We start from the raw sequence: 17,439 nt of genomic DNA on the forward strand, positions 1-17,439 counted from the left end.
TCAGCAGGCAGATGGGTGGGTCTCTGGTAAAACCCTCTGAGGATAGCCCTTTAAATTATATGTTAAGTAAATGGTCTTTACCCGGTGTTTACAAAGAAACAGTTACACCTTGTGTAGCAATTGATGTGGCTAGTGTTGTGGAAATTGAATTGTGGATAGGATGTGCATTTTCCCCAGAACATGTGCAGTGTATATTGTAGCAGAGGTAAAAGAAATGCAAACCTACCAATATAGGTTGTGTTGTCTTTTTCAGATCACTGGGTGTTTGAAAGCAGGAGTTAGAAGTAAAAGGCAATCAAAAGTCTGGGAAAGTTAATTGTGTCCTTTTTTTTTTTTTAAGTAAGAATCTTTAAGCTGTGGATAGCTTTGGATCTGGAAGCAAGCCAGAAAGCATCCGTATTAATGCCATTTTCTAACTAATAAAGTAGAAGCCACTGAAACCTGGGCTGCCTATAAAATAAATACAAGGAAATATGGGGTAATTCTGTTTTGCCTAAAATCTACAAGAGTATGTGTATATAAAAAAAATATTTTAAGCAATGACTGACTGCCCAGAAGGGGTAGACCTCTGGTCTTTTGTCTTTCAGATCATCAGAGAAAACGGATGCCAGCTGAACAGCATTCAACGTACCATGCATTTACTGGCACAATAGGAATTATTGTTGTTAACATTTGCATACCAACAGTCTTTGGAAGCAAGGACATGGAAGGTTAACCCATTCCCCATATTGCCCATGGGATCCTTCTGGCTACCTCAGATTTCTAGCCAGAGGGCTGGGGAGGGAGGAAAGCTATTGGACACAAGAGGTTGTACCGAGTGGACTCCTCAAAGGTGGGTGTGCTTGTCCTGGTTTGTTGCTCCAAAGCTCTGTAATAAAGTTACTGGAAGGGTGTACATGGCATACATTGAGTAATAAGACTAATGTACTGTATAATGGCAATGTGTATGTGTTCATTGTTGGGAAAAGGTGTATGAGTGAAGAGTGGAAGTTTCCTTTGTAGGTTAAAAGAAGCCAAGAAGGGAAGAAGGAAAAAAAACAGAACGAGTTATCTGGAAAAAAAATAGCTAGCAAGCTCAGTCCAAAGATAAGATGCTGGCCCAATCCAAGGACACTGCCCACAGCTAAGACTTGGCTGATAGCCAAGAAAAGGGGGGGCCTGAATGTGCCCAAGCAACTATGAGATCTGCAAAACACTGCCAGGCATTAATGAAATGTGTTAGGTTTCTTTTCTCACAGATAAAGAAGTGCTACCCAAAGACCCTAGCAGCCCTGCCATTCATTGAAACAAGGAGACTGAGTCTATGTAAAGTCTATCAATGAAAGACTGCTTTGGCTCCCCACTGGAAAGGCCCTTTCCAAGTGCTGTTAACCACCAACACCGCTGTGAAGTGCCAAGGACTACCTGCCTGGACCCATGCTTCTCACTGTAAAAAGACCCCTCCACCTCGGGAGGACTCTCCGACTGATAAGCCTATTTCTCCTTCTAGCTCTGCTGTGCCTTCTGGACAGCAGGAAAAAGGAAAAAAGACAAGGTGAAGTGCTAGTAACCTCTCCCTTGTCCACTGACAGACCTACTGTGCTTTTGGATTTTTCTAGAAGAAGCAAAACCATTACAGGGTGATGTGCTAGTAACCTCTCCCCTGTATGATGCTAAACCACACTGTTTCAGGAAAAGAGAAGAAGGAACACTTGCTTCATTGAAACCACAAAGTCCAGGGATTCCTGACTACAAGAGACATTAAGAACTGACCCTGGTGAAGAAACAAAGAATTATACACTGGCAGGAAGAAACTTGTGGGACCCATGCTTGGGAATGTGGTATAGTACTACACCAAAAAGAAATGTATTAGGATATCAATGAACTGTGATTAACACTACACTAGGGACTGTTACATTTTCATTACCCTTATTCAGTTTCCAGATCACCTCTACATACCCAAATTGCTCACAGGGGGCTGCCATTAGATTAGCACAACAGAGGGCGTGGGTTATTTCCTCTAGAAAGAAAAGTGACTTGACCGGATCCCTATGGGATGGGGCCAGTAGTGCAGCAGCAGTTTGGAATATTTTTAAGAACCAAAACATGATGAGAAATTGGGGCACAGCTAACCCAGGTACAGGCTGGAATTGGTGAGTTACATGTTATCTCCGCCCTTAGTTCTATGACCCAGAAGTTGCTGACAGAGATGGTATTGAATATCAATGAGGCTGGGAAGGCATTGCAGTGGGATCTAGCATGTTCAGAAATTCAGGATTTCCTGAATGACCAGCTAATGGCCATTCAGAATGATCTAGAGCATCAGGCCTGGCCCACTGCCCTTACAGACACATCAGGAGTACCATCTGATCTGTGGCCATGGAGACATACTTGGAAACTTTCTGGGTGGAAATACAAATATTCTCAATGCTCCTTCCAAGCATATGAACCAATTAGGGGGGGACTTGTGCTCGCATCGGGGAAAAATGTTGTTTCTATGTTAATCATTCTGGATTAATTGAGCAGGATTTACAAGCCATTAAGAATGCTGCTGTTGTTTTCCGTGCTTTATCTCTTGATCACAGTTTTGAGGACCTCCTTCCAGACCTTGGGTCATGGTTTACGGGGCTCTTTCAAACAATTGTTAAATGGATTCTTTTCTTTCTATGTGTTATTTGGATAATGATACAATGTGCCAAATGCCTGTGTAATGCTATGATCAAAAGCTCTGCTGTCCATAAGAAAACCCAGTATCTGTCCCTCCAGCTTGATCGCAAATTGCATAACGGGCCTGACAATTTTTGAATTTGTCAGGCCCGAAGGGGGGACTGTGAAAGTTACTAGTGACCCCCCCTTAACAGAGCAGCCTTTATGTCAACCAGGGCCATTAGGGGGAAGCAGACACTTCAAGTACACAGTAGCCTGAACTTTTCAACTGTCTTCCCTTCAAGGCCTTACGGTAGTTGGAGCTGGTCCCAAGCCGGTTTTCACTGACCAGATAGCAAAAGCACGGGTCTGACCACCACCAATCAAGTGTTAACACTGCAAGGACCTTTGTCTGAATGTGTATAAAGGATCTGTAAAATGTGTGTAAGACAGAGTTTTTGTACTAAGGTGCAAAGCTCTCCTTTCTTCTGCAGAATAAAGCAACTCCTCCTTATCCCTGTCTGGCTGTTATTGGCTCTCAGCTAGGTGGACCCGATATTTCGGTCACACAGATTCACTTGTCAATTCTCAGATTGTCCTTTCTACAGTCAGAGAGCACATGCCCTACGTTTGGGGAGCTCATGCTGCATTCTCGGTACATAACGAAGTGCTTGAATTCCTGCTTTAAGTGCGGAGTCCAATAGAGTTTAACTACAGAACAGCAAAATGGAGTCTCCACGATAAAGGCTGTTCTTTCCATTGACTTGTCCTGGGCACATGCCACAAGAGTCAGTCTGACACCAGTAATCTGAAAAGAGTTATTGACAGTTCCAGTTAAGAAACAAGGCAGGCAGTGTATTTCCGAGGGATACAGCTTAGAGACAGGTTGTATAAATGTTTTATGGCCACGTGAATTGGGCCATCTGAGATAGGCAACTGTCACACCAAGAGCTTGTGTTTATTTCCAAGTGCCATTTAATAGAAGAAGGGAAATGGTCAAGTCTTGCCCTGGGCTGAGATTTTCAGAGGAGCCTTAAGGAGTTGGGCACACATCCCCTTGGTATTCATTTGGGTGCCTAACTCCTTTGTGTTTCTTTTAACAACTCCAGCCACATCCACATGGCTGCACTAGCTGTTATAACTGAGTGGCTGGATCATGCATGATAGGCAGAGCTCCTACTGAAGTCAATGGGAGTTTTGCTTGCACTGGGCTCCAGGAGGAAACAGTTGATACGGAGCTAAGACCATTTGCTAAGTGTTCTACCAGCTCCTCCCTTTCTTAACCATGCAAGAGTCAAAATTTAAGAGGGAAAGTTTCAAAGCTGTAAACTACAGTGCTCGTGCTAGTGATTGGCAGAGCTGGAGTCCTCATCTGTTTTAGGTAGGTGTCAAAGCTGAATTCCCACTCTGGCACTTCGAGTGCAGAAGGTGGGGGCCTGCAAGGATTCTAAAAATTAATACTGGCCACTCCAGGCTTGTATTAAACTCCCAAGATCACAGCTTCTCTCTGACCTTGGCTTGGTAAATGCTGCCACCACCCAAATGCAAAAAAACCTCTTGAACCCAGGAAGGAACACTTGGGAATTCCTCCCTGTGGGGTTCCCTCAAGCCCCTTCACTCCCCTCCAGGGAAGAGCTGAGAAGAAAACAAAGGAAATTAGCTGTTGCCACTAGCTAATGAAAAGGCATAGGCACAAACCTCTTAGGACACAACAATTCAAATCCTGTACTTAAAAAAGGTAAATTTTATTAAAAACAAAAAGAAAGAAAATACATCTGGAACTTAGGCTTTTGCTAGATTTTAAAAGAGCAATTCCAAAATTTAAGCACCCAAAATAGCCTTTTTGGGGATTCAGCTTAAAGGTTACAAGCAAACAAAAGCATCTGGGATTAGCACAGAGGAGATCCACAAGCCAAAATAAAGAAATAACCTGACCGCATTTATCTCAACATTCTCTATCCAAATGATTCCTTCTAGGTATGGAAGATAATTTTTCATACCTGGTTCAAACCTTACACAGCATTCCTGCTTATAGCATTGCTGCTCCATGTCCCTGCAGCCCAGAAAGAACAACAGGCAAAGGGAAAGTTTTTTCCCCCAATTTCATAAAGTTCTAGTCTTCCCATTGGCTCTTTTGGTCAGGTGCCCACTTTTTTTCCTTTACCTGGGGGACTTTTTAACCCTTTACAGGTAAGCAAGTAAAGAACAGCTACCAAAAGGGATTTTACAGCTGGCTGGCTGGCTGGGTGTCCATCAAAGGGAGCTCTTCCCCCCCCCTTTATTTATCACAGTAGGATACAATTTCCAGAGCACAAAAACCCACAGCATTACCCAGAGTCTGACCAGACGTAGTAGAAGTCTCCTACCTGAATGTGAGCATTGACAAAATGTTCTGTGTGGCCACGATACACCCACTCCTTGGAGGTGATCTCTTCCTGCTCTGGGACAGTCCACACTGGATCGACACCATCACAGTGATACCAGACAAGTATCATTCCGTTTACCTCACAGGAGGGCCACGTTTTAATCTTTGCAAAGTCTGGCACTGCGGAGGGGAGAAAGAGGTTAGTGCAGAGCAGATGGTGCCAAGTCTAATACTGTGTCATAGGTTCGTTCACTCGGCCCTGAGCTACAGCAAATGGCACAGAGAGGCAGAGTCCCAACAGAGGACATTAGTGCTGCCCAGCATCTCTTGTACTGGTTGTATAGGAGCTGAACGCTCTTACAGGACAATGCAGAAGGATGGTTTTGTGGTTCATGTTCTCCCACGTCAGTCTGAAGGTACATCTACATTTCAGCTGGGCGTGAGCCCGGGTAGACAGACTTGCAGCGTGGACATTGTGGCATGGGCTAGACACTTGAGCTTGGACCCAGGTGATCAGGTGGGTTTGGACCTGGGTAGCTAGCCCAAGCCACAATGCCCACATTGCTATTTTTAACATGCTAGCTTAAGCCCCACTACCGTGAGTTTGTGTACCTGGGCTCGGAGGCGTGCTTTCAGCTGTAGTGTAGATGTGCCCTTGGGGCCCAAACTAGACAGGGTGGATATACACTGATGGGCTTTTAAAAATGTTTATTAATTATATTTCTCTTTTTAAAAATAAACCTGATTAAAATTAAATCTGAAGTTATGACAACCTATGCTAAGGCCTCGATTTACTATATCATTCATTCAAGTTATTTAAATAAGTTCACATCAACAAGCCCCCTCCATTTCAGGAGTTGAATAGTATTCTTTTAAAATTATATACAGAATCATTTTTTCACTTGAGGTCCACTCAAACTGTATGAACATCTCACAATATCATGTCCTTCATAGAGTCATACATTCCAGGGCCAGAGAGGACCATTGTGATAATCTAGTCTGACCTCCTGTAGAACATAGTCCAGAGACCTGCTCCAAAATAATTCCTAGACCAGAGCTTTTAGAAAAACATCCAGAAACACATATTGGTTGCTTTCACCCAGTTTACCAAAAAAGAAGAACAGGAGTACTTGTGGCACCGTAGAGACTAACAAATTTATCTCTAAGGTACCACAAGTACTCCTGTTCTTCTTTTTGCGGATACAGACTAACACGGCTGCTACTCTGAAACCAGTTTACCAAGTGATCCATATGGCTCTGTATCAGACAACTGGCCGCTTCATTATTCATCACCTCCCAATTTTTGTGTCATCTGCAAAATTTATCCACAATGATTTTTTTGTTTTTATCAGGTCACTGATAAAAATGTTGACTGGCATAAATCCCTGAGGGACCCCACTAGACACACACCTGTTGGACGATGATTCCGCATGGATAGTTACAGTTTGAGACCTATCCATGTGGATGTTTCCAGAGTTATATTTCCTTAGGAAAGCATGTTCTGTATCAGAACAGACATTGCCCCTGCCACAAGCTCTTGAGTGCAAAGTCATGGGGAGGGGGAGGAGAACGCAGAGAATCACCTTTTTCAGCATATGGGATTGTAGTGCATTTTCCATCTTCTCCCCGAAACTGCCACCCGTGGAATGGGCACTCAATACAGTTACCCACCACGCGGCCGCCAGCAGCAAGGTTCGCACCCAGGTGTGGGCAGTAGGCATCGACTACATACACTTGTCCATCCAGAGCACGGAATACAGCAACCTGTTCCCCTGCACGGAGAGAGACAAAAACACTTGGTTAGGCTGGTAACAGAGTGATCTCATTTTAAGGGTTTGGTCAATATCCCAGTTGCTGTATCCCTTATAATATTTTCAGAACTGCAAAGCATTATTTGCAGGACTTTATGCAAGAGGTGGAGCACAGCGGGGCACCCAGCCTGTGATATAAGCAAGGAGGTTGCCATCTGAGCAGTTCCCATTCCAGTTCTCTTGGATTCCCCCAGAGAAGGAAAGCAAGAGAGTTACTAAACAGTCAATGAAGCTGAACTAAGCGGTTTTCCTGTCAAGACAGTCTATAAAGGCTTTGAGAAAAGACTGTGGTCTAGAATGGTTGGCATTTTTGGAGAATTGTATTACTGTCTTATATCTGTCAACATCTTAAGTGACACCAAGAATTATCCCAGGTAAGACTGACTCCATACGTGGTCCTGTTGACCTACACAAGCACATCTGCCCATTGCTACCCAGAGAATCAGCGCTCACCTTTATGTCCCCACGTCAAAAGGGTCATTTTCAGGATGTCATCAGGAGACCAAGACAACATTGCGGATGTTCAGTATAATCCTTTATTAATTTTTCTCCAATTTCATACTACAGTTTACAGTGAACCTGCATAATATTAGGAGTGCTGAAGCCAACCATTTCTGTAACTATTTAGAGTCTAAAAACTAATGCCTGATATGAGATATGTACAGGTGGCCCAAAATCAAGGGAAATCCCAGTTTGGCATAAGCCACAGAAGCAAGATATAGTAGATACAATTCCTGAGAAGCAGATCCTCTAGGCCATCATGACTTAAAAGCTGGTTTAAACACATATCTACATATTCACAAAAAGCTCCTAAAGAAATGCAATTGTTTTCTTCAGTTTCAAAAGACTTAGAATCATAGAATAATAGAATATCAGGGTTGGAAGGGACCTCAGGAGGTCATCTAGTCCAACCCCCTGCTCAAAGCAGGACCAATTCCCAACTAAATCATCCCAGCCAGGGCTTTGTCAAGCCACGCCTTAAAAACCTCCAAGGAAGGAGATTCCACCACCTCCCTAGGTAACGCATTCCAGTGCTTCACCACCCTCCTAGTGAAATAGTGTTTCCTAATATCCAACCTAGACCTCCCCCACTGCAACTTGAGACCATTGCTCCTTGTTCTGTCATCTGCCACCACTGAGAACAGCCGAGCTCCATCCTCTTTGGAACCCCCCCTCAGGTAGTTGAAAGCAGCTATCAAATCCCCCCTCATTCTTCTCTTCTGGAGACTAAACAATCGCAGTTCCCTCAGCCTCTCCTCGTAAGTCATGTGCTCCAGACCCCTAATCATTTTTGTTGCCCTCCGCTGGACTCTTTCCAATATTTCCACATCCTTCTTGTAGTGTGGGGCCCAAAACTGGACACAGTACTCCAGATGAGGCCTCACCAATGTCGAATAAAGGGGAACGATCACGTTCCTCGATCTGCTGGCAATGCCCCTACTTATACAGCCCCAAATGCCGTTAGCCTTCGTGGCAACAAGAGCACACTGTTGACTCATATCCAGCTTCTTGTCCACTGTGACCCCTAGGTCCTTTTCTGCAGAACTGCTACCTAGCCATTCGGTCCCTAGTCTGTAGCAGTGCATAGAATTCTTCCGTCCTAAGTGCAGGACTCTGCACTTGTCCTTGTTGAACCTCATCAGGTTTTTTTTGGCCCAATCCTCTAATTTGTCTAGGTCCCTCTGAATCTGATCCCTACCCTCCAGTGTATCTACCACGCCTCCCAGTTTAGTGTCATCTGCAAACTTGCTGAGAGTGCAGTCCACATCATCCTCCAGATCATTAATAAAGATATTAAACAAAACCGGCCCCAGGACTGACCCTTGGGGCACTCCGCTCGAAACCGGCTGCCAACTAGACATGGAATCATTGATCACTACCCATTGAGCCCGACGATCTAGCCAGCTTTCTATCCACCGTACAGTCCATTCATCCAGCCCATACTTCTTTAACTTGGCGGCAAGAATACTGTGGGAGACCGTATCAAAAGCTTTGCTAAAGTCAAGGAATAACACATCCACCGCTTTCCCCTCATCCACAGAGCCAGTTATCTCATCATAGAAGGCAATTAGGTTAGTCAGGCACGACTTCCCCTTGGTGAATCCATGCTGACTATTCCTGATCACTTTCCTCTCCTCTAAGTGCTTCAGAATTGATTCCTTGAGGACCTGCTCCATGATTTTTCCAGGGACTGAGGTGAGGCTGACTGGCTTGTAGTTCCCCGGATCCTCCTTCTTCCCTTTTTTAAAGATGGGCACTACATTAGGCTTTTTCCAGTCATCCGGGACCTCCCCCGATCGCCAGGAGTTTTCAAAGATGATGGCCAATGACTCCGCAATCACATCCGCCAACTCCTTTAGCACCCTCGGATGCAGCGCATCCGGCCCCATGGACTTGTGCTCATCCAGTTTTTCTAAATAGTCCCGAACCACTTCTTTCTCCACAGAGGGCTGGTCACCTCCTCCCTATGCTATGCTGCCCAGTGCAGCAGTCTGGGAGCTGACCTTGTTTGTGAAGACAGAGGCAAAAAAATCATTGAGTACATTAGCTTTTTCCACATCCTCTGTCACTAGGTTGCCTCCCCCATTCAGTAAGGGGCCCACACTTTCCTTGACTTCCTTCTTGTTGCTAACATACCTGAAGAAACCCTTCTTGTTACTCTTAACATCCCTTGCTAGCTGCTTATTAGATGAAAATGAAAATAATTGGTCAAGAAGGTATTTTCATTTTAAAAAGTTGCCAGAATTTTTAACTAACTCGAATCATGGCCTTTAAACATTTACCATGCTTATTTGCACTCAAGGGAGATGTTTGATTGATTGTAAACAAGATTTTGATCAAGTTTGGTTGGTATTGATCATGTAGGTTATAGATTGGATGGACCTGTACTGTGGTAGTTGTCTCCCATGGGAATGAGAGATGGGGCAAGAAGCAAATGCAGGATTGTTCCTCTAATGACTTTGTCCAATCTAATTTTAAGATAATCAAATACAACTCACATTTGGAAGATGTAATATCAAATACCCAGTCCTGGGTTGGTAAAAGTGAGGGGCTTTTTGTGGGAGGGAAGGGGGGTGGGATGGGGGAACGAGAGCCACACGGCAATAAAGTTTGATTGGGAAAAGGAAAGGTAAATTTTAAGGGGGGAAAAAAAAACACAAAACAATAGTGAGAGAGGAGATCCCCCCACAATATGGCCATTGGCTTAGAGTGGAAAATGAATTAAATGGTGATGCGGGAGGTGTGTGTGGGGGATAACTGAGGGGTCTTAGACCCACCCCAGGAAAGGGAGTGGGGGCAATCATTTAAATAAAGTTATGCAAGTCTGTCATCAGTTTAGGGATGCCGGCATGCATGAAAGCATTAGACATTCTAAGGCTACATCTACACTACGGGGAGGGTCGATTTAAGATACGCAAATTCAGCTACGCGAATAGCGTAGCTGAATTCGACGTATCGCAGCCGACTTACCCCGCTGTAGGGACGGCGGCAAAATCGACGTCTGCGGCTTCCCGTCGACGGCGCTTACTCCCACCTCCGCTGGTGGAGTAAGAGCGTAGATTCGGGGATCGATTGTCGCGTCCCGTTGGGACGCGATAAATCGATCCCCGAGAGGTCGATTTCTACCCGCCGATTCAGGCGGGTAGTGTAGACCCAGCCTAAGTGACTGTCCCAGCATTGCTGGGGGAGTGGGCACAAAATAACTTTACACACTTAGGGCCCTAATAGAAAAAACCCTGATTTTAGAATGGAGGCTTCCTTTCCCTTCTCTCCTGCAAGGGCAGCCATAGAAGAACACAGGTGGGATTATTCTTGGTATGCTGTTTAGCCACGAGATGGCACCAAACTGCAGCGAGAGGAAGCTGATTACTATGCAGATATGCGTGCATGTAGTGTAATGTGAGCACCCATTGGTCTGGCTCGATCTTTGTCAGACAGGAAAGGATGTAGGTTCCTGACAAGCTCTGGGCAGAAGGTATTTGTCCAGGATTAGTGGTGAGTCCCATACCCCTCCCTCCCTGTGATGAGCAGAGGGCACATGCCCTTGATGGAGAGAGGCTAGAGAAGAGATCTCAGCCAGCTCCTCTAGCAGTCTCTCCTCTTCCCAGCAGCATTATTCCAAGCTAAGCCAACTGTATATTTCTTTTTCAGGTACTGTGACAACATTTGCTAAGGAGATGTTACGCGGCATCAGCCTGTATTTGTGGGCAGTCAAGGTAGGGTCATCTCAGCCTCTTCGAGATGCCTCAGCTATTGCAGAGGGGTTGATGACACCAGTGCTGAGCCTTGCAGAACTGTACGGGAGGACTCATACTTGGCGCCCAGTGAAACCAGATGGTGGAAAGCATCCACCAGCAAAAACACAAGTCAGCACCTGTGCACGCACCCATCCTAATCAGCCTCTCAGTCTCCACCTCTGTAAAATGGGAATATTACTTTTGTTCTAGAGATTTAGCACCTAGATAGCATTCATTTGTAGATCTGCAGAGCATCTTCTAGAGCTGAGTAAGCATCGTTAGCCCACTCTCCAAACCGGCAGATTGAGACGGAAGTTGCATGAGTTGCCCCAGAGGCACTGTGGATTAATCACAGGGCCGTGTTCCAATCTTAGTTCTGAGAAAGGTTTGCTATTATATAATTTTGGGCAAATCACTTAACCTTCCCATTCCTCAGGGAAACAAAAACGTACCCAAGTGCAGAATTACTTGCCGAACTTATAGTGGTGAATTTCCAAGACTTAACTAAACAGCAGCAGTTTTTTATGGCAAGTTAGTTCTAGTCTGTAGTGGAATTGGGGACAGGGTTTATGAGTTCTGGCCTCCCCCATCTCTGCTTAATCCCTTGACTTTTGGGGAACTGCCTGTTTTAGTCAGAGAGGATAAGATAGGTCTTTCACAGAAATATTTCATTGTGGTACGATGGTTCTCTGGGCTAAGAAAATAGTGCACGTTGAACAGAATACAGAGACAGAAAGCAATAGATACAGGTAATACCTAACTAGCACCTGCAGATAGTCTAATTTTAAATTTAAGAAAAAGTGTCTTCCTGACAGATAGGAAAACCCTGCTTGCCTCCCTCGTTCCAACAGAGTCTTGGAGAAAAGGATATTCAATAAAATGCCCAGGAGCGCTGAAGGCAGAAAGTCTGTGTTACAAAAACACTTCTCTGCTTCCCCCGCTCTCCGTGGCTGTGTACAGACAGATCGCCTTCATGGGAGCAGGCGGAATAGCTGGCACAGTGGTTGGCCCCACTCCCCGTTTCATACCATTAGAACCCTGCAGGGGATGGCGGGGGGGAGTGACGCAACGGCCACTGTCCTCTGGAGAGGCCAGAAGCTGGCAGTGTAGGGGACAAAGCCCTGCAAGTGGGAACAGGCAGCCTGGAGAAGAGCTCTGGCAGCCTGAGAGAGGCCACAGGAAGAGGCCCTTGGCTAATATTAGCAATGGCTGGAGAGCTCCCAATCCAAACGATAATGATTTTACTTATTTCTTTTGCCCACAGAGGGGCGCAGCTCTCAGCCCACATTCTCCTGTAACGAGCTGAAAGCTGCCGGGCTGGAACAAGCACGAGTCTGCTCCCATTTACGACGTGAGCTTGATGAACCTAGGGTTAGTCTGCGCTGTTTAAAGTTACTCCCCGAATCCAGAGAGCGGTGAAGACGTTCTGCACTTCATTACTTTGACTTTTACAGTATGAAAAGGGCATTGCCAGGGCAGGGACGGTGTCCCGGAGAGGTCAGAGAGAGGAGGAATGGGATGGGAAAGCCTGAGCAAATAGGCTAGAGAGTTACATAAACGAAGAGTTGCAACGAAAGTTTCTCCCAATTTTATGATACAAGAGGGAAATAAAATGCTTATTAAACAGATCAGGCTGAAGCTCACTCAGGGCTGGTCTACACTGGGGGGCGGGGGTCGATGTAAGATACGCAACTTCAGCTACGAGAATAGCATAGCTGAAGTCGACGTATCTTATTTCGACTTACCTCCCGTCAGGGCTGGCTCCAGGGTTTTTGCCGCCCCAAGCAGCAAAAAAAAAAAAAAAAAACCCGCGATCACGATCACGATCTGCGGTGGCAATTCGGCGGGAGGGCCTTCGCTCCAAGCGGGAGTGAGGGACCGTCCGCCAAATTGCCGCCAAATAGCTGGACGTGCCGCCCCTCTCCAGAGTGGCCGCCCCAAACACCTGCTTGGCAAGCTGGTGCCTGGAGCCGGCCCTGCCTCCCGTCCTCGTGGCGCAGGATCAATGGCCGCAGCTCCCCCGTCAACTCCACTTCCACCTCTCGCCCTGGTGGCGTTCCGGAGTCGACAGGGAGCGATTTATCACATCTAGACGAGACGCGATAGATCGATCCCCGATAGATCGATCCGGCGGGTAGTGTGGACGTACCCTCAGATGCTCTCAGCGGAAATAAAAGGAACAAACTTCTGGCCTGGGAGTTGAAGGGAAATCCATGTAGTCCCTCAAGTTAGGAGTACCCAGTATAAAACAAGCCCTGCTCCAGTGCCAGACACTAAAGTGATTGGCACTAACCTGGCAATCCAGAAATAGGTAAAGATCAGTAGTTATCTACTGGCCTCTCAGCCTCTACTGACCCCGAGGGAGATGGAGCAATCACAGTAATCTTAACTCTAAAGCTCTGCTGAAGTTAATACCACTGATCCAATATCGGGAAATCGGTTCCTTTCTAATGGCAGACGGAGAAGCGAATCCACAAGGCCTGACAGACGCCTACTCCACAGTGGGGATGTCTGTGGAAACAAAATGAAGCATCTTTGGAGTGATGCCACTTACTACATGGATGGGCAGAACAGTCATAGTGAGACTTCGTCTGCTGATACCTTCTATTCAACTTCCACCATTAGACGAGATTTTTTGGAGCAACTCACACAGAAAAATAACCATGAGTAAGTGACAATACTCTAAACCCATTAAGAGATATGGCTGTTCTGTACAGCTGGCCAGATGAAAAATATAGTTGTCTGGGTTGAATCACCCCAAACAAGCTCTGGGATTTTAAAGCAGCAGAAGAGTTTAGAATTGAACAACAAAGTTAACCTGGATTCCAAGAACAACTCTTCCTCAAGGAGCCTGAAGCCCCAATGCTAAGGATCGCTCTGTTGCGGTGGGATAAGAAGGCTTGGCAGAATTCAGTTTTTATTGATTAGAATTTTGACAGATAACAGCTATGTTTATTTTCTTTTAAAGGCGAACTACGCTAGGCTGCGTGTGGGGAGGGCGAAGTAGGGAAGGACCAAGAGAAGGAGCTTTCTACCCTGGTGCCGCTACCTTTCTTCCATGCCCACAAGAAATTCAAGTCTTGTCTCCTCTGGCAAACCAACGCAAGAAATGCCACTGGAGACAAATGACTGGAAAGCTGAGCAGTCAAGGGGGGCAGGAAGAATTGAGTGCATCAGAGGCCTGTATTGTACACATCATAAAAGCAGCAGAGACGTCCGTTGGAGATAAAGGTTAAGCCTTCAGACACAGTTACCTTTTCTGTGCACGTGCTGTAACTACAGCTCTAAGACCTGACTCCTCTCCTTAGTTACCTTTGATTCACTGTTTATGCAGGTGACAGTGTGTGTTTGGGACACTTTGCAAACCGTGAGCCATTTATTAATATTTAAAGTATACAATTTTTATTTAGATAGAGCCAATACACAAGCTTTGCAAAGCACCACATCAGAAGTGAAGTAGACAGAATGCCAGAGGGAGCATTGTATGAACAGGTCAGTTTACTAGCTTGTGAAGCAGGAGCCCCACCTTGTGCTGTCACAATGGGGTAGCATACTAAGGCCTTGCATAACACCTGTAGAATCATTGAATCATAGGGTTAGAAGGGACCGCAAAGGTCCTCTAGTCTAACCCCCTGCCAAGATGCAGGATTTGTTGTGACTAAACCATCCGAGGCAGATGGCTCCAGCCTCCCTATGAAAACCTCCAGTGAAGGAGCTTCCACAACCTCCCTAGGCGTCTCTGCCATTGTCATACTGCTCTTTTAGTTAGGAAGTTTTTCCTGAGACTTAATCTAATCCCCCTTTGCTGTAGTTTGAACCCATTCTCTCTTGTCTTGTCCTCTGTGGCAAGAAAGAACAATTTTTCTCCATCTGTTTTATGGCAACCTTTCAAGTCTTTCAAGACTGCTATCGTGTCCCCCTTTAATCTCTTCTTTTCCAAACTAAACATACCCAGTTCCTTCAACCTTTGCTTATATGGTGTGCATTCCATCCCTCTGATCATCTTTGTTGCTCACTTCTGGATTCTTTCCATTTCTCCACATCCTTTCTATACATTTATTTGGGCATAAGCTTTCGTGGGTAAAAACCTCACTTCTTCAGATGCATCTGAAGAAGTGAGCTTATGCTTTCTGACCTAATATGTGATGCTGCTACCTAGGTGCCTTAGAGACCCTCCTGAGAGCATGGTAGACCAGGTCAGAGAGGCAGCCGTTTGGTGACCAGAGAGTGAGCCATGGAACTAACTAGTCCTGGACTAGACATCACTGTTCAGCCATTGCCAGTTCTCAGGTCCTCTCCTTTGTCAACATCACTTGCGAGTTCTCTGGTAGGTGCAGTACAAATACCCAGTACCAATGTCTTTAGCATCTCGTCTGCCAATTGCCCACTATGGCTGCACAGCATAGGCCACCTAGTAACCCAGCCTTCCCCTGCCGCTTGTCAGACAAGAGGGCCAGAAGTTGCAAACAACATGCAGGAAAAACAAGATTTGGACTCTACTGCTTACTAGACCTAGGCCCTGTTCTTGGGCAAGTCGCAATGGTGTGACTTTTTTAATTACATCAGTGCAAACCCCTGATGTAGAGGCACTTTACTGGCTTTAAGCCTCAGTGAAACTGGTTTCAGTGAAGTTTAAGCCAGTGACTCCCTGAGTTAAACAGGTTCAAATCTTGCTGAAATGGCTTTAACTTAACTTGGCAAGCAGGGGAGGCTGGTTTGTATACTTTTTGGTGGTGACCAGAACAGGTCTAAGTCCACACACACACACACCCCTCCACCCCCCACCCCCCACCCCCAAGGCTCTGGGAGAGAGTTTGGGTGCGGGAGGGGTCAGGCTCAGAGGGAGTTTGGGTGTTGGGTGCGGGCTCTGGGATGGGGCAGGGGGTTGGGGTGCAGGTTCTGGGAGGGAGTTTGGGTGTAGGAAGGGTGAGGGGTCAGGCTCTGGGAGGGGGCAGGGGGCAGGCTTTGGGCTGGGGCAAGGGGTTGGGGTGCAGGAGGGGGTGAGGTGTGCAGCAATTACCTTGGGCGGCTCCCGAAAGTGACCCGCATACCCCTCTGGCAGCGGCTCCAAGGTGGGGGGGCCGGGGGTCTCCATGTGCCGCTGCCCACAGGCACTGCCCCCGCATCTCTCATTGGCCACAGTTCCAATGGCAGAGTCACCGCTCAGGGTGGGGGCAGAGCGCAGAGACCCCCCCGCCAGGGGCCGCAGGGACGGGTCAGCCATTTCCGGGAGAGGCGTGCCACGTTGAGCGTGTTAGCCCTGCTGCGCTGCTGGTGGTGGCAGCAGGAGCCCCCGGGTCCTTTTAAATCGCCCGGGGGCAGCAGGCAGGGCCGGGAGAGAGACCCGGCCCTGAACATTGGTGGAGCTGGGCCCCCGTGCTCTGAATATTCCTGGAGCATGGGCCCCACGAGCCCATACAACTCCCCGCTCCTTGTTGGCAAGTTACTTTCTTAAGCTCATTGAAACTAGTTTGCCATGATGTGACTCAAACAGTTTATTATGGAACTAGTTACACTGGTACAGTTTGTTTAATATAGACTAAGCCCCCAAATGCCTAGATTGTTCACCTCTGTGGCAAGCAAGTTTCCAGGTGCTAGGGGTCATCAGACTGCCCTTGCAAGGGTTCAGGAAACAGATGTGAAATGGCCAGCGAAGAGCTCAGACTATTCTGCATGGTAGCAGTTTGCAAGAACTGTTTACGCCGGTTTCCATCACTCCGACTGCTAGCCAAAGCAGCATCCAGGATGTTTCCTAGAAAGCTCTGGACTGGCACATTAGAAGCTGGATTTCTGGCTTCTTTCTGATCAGGAACAGAGCTCTTGCTTATTGACACTATTATTGAGGTTATTTTCAGCATATTTATACACTTCTTTCATATTCTAGTCACTGGATGTGGCTATCATTGGTACCATTACTATGTTAATGATGATTAAATCGTTATGAACTACATAATGACATTATCCTGAATTACAGTATATTACAATCATTGCAGTCACCTGCAAGCTGTCTGCCCTAACATCCCCGTTTAAAAACATTATGTCTCACTGTAGCTTTCTGGATGAAACTGTCAGCAATTTTATTCACATCTAGTTCCCTGGTATTGTCTTGATCAGGGGTCGGCAACCCAGGGCACGCGAGCCAATTTTGAGTGGCACGCTGCCTGCCCGGTGAGAGGAGGAGGAGGGGCAGAGGGGCCGGAAAGCGCCACGCTGGGGTAAGAAGCGGGGGAGGGGGGAAGCTTGGCTGCTGCAGGACCAAGCTTCTGCCTCCTGCCCCCGCAGGGGAGAGCGGTGGGCAGGGGGGGCTGAGTGGGGCCGGGGGCCGGAACCCCTCCCCCACCGCTCTCCCCTGCGGAGGCAGAAGCTTGGTCCTGTGGCAGCCAAGCTTCCCCCCTCCCCC

The 17,439-nt window shown here is 46.7% G+C and overlaps 1 protein-coding gene across 1 annotated transcript in view; it reads right to left on the reverse strand.

The window, feature by feature from the left end:
* Positions 1 to 17,439, reverse strand: part of LOC101940467 (cholesterol 7-desaturase nvd-like) — a 53,568-nt gene that overhangs the window by 15,574 nt on the left and 20,555 nt on the right. Inside the window, exons 2-3 of the mRNA XM_005295633.4 lie at positions 6,574 to 6,762; positions 4,992 to 5,170 (exon numbers count right to left, since the gene is read on the reverse strand). Coding sequence (XP_005295690.2) covers positions 4,992 to 5,170; positions 6,574 to 6,762 — 368 coding nt within the window. The remainder of the gene's footprint in view (positions 1 to 4,991; positions 5,171 to 6,573; positions 6,763 to 17,439) is intronic.

This window comes from Chrysemys picta, chromosome 18 (genome assembly GCF_011386835.1).
Source record: "Chrysemys picta bellii isolate R12L10 chromosome 18, ASM1138683v2, whole genome shotgun sequence".
Classification (NCBI taxonomy): domain Eukaryota; kingdom Metazoa; phylum Chordata; order Testudines; family Emydidae; genus Chrysemys; species Chrysemys picta.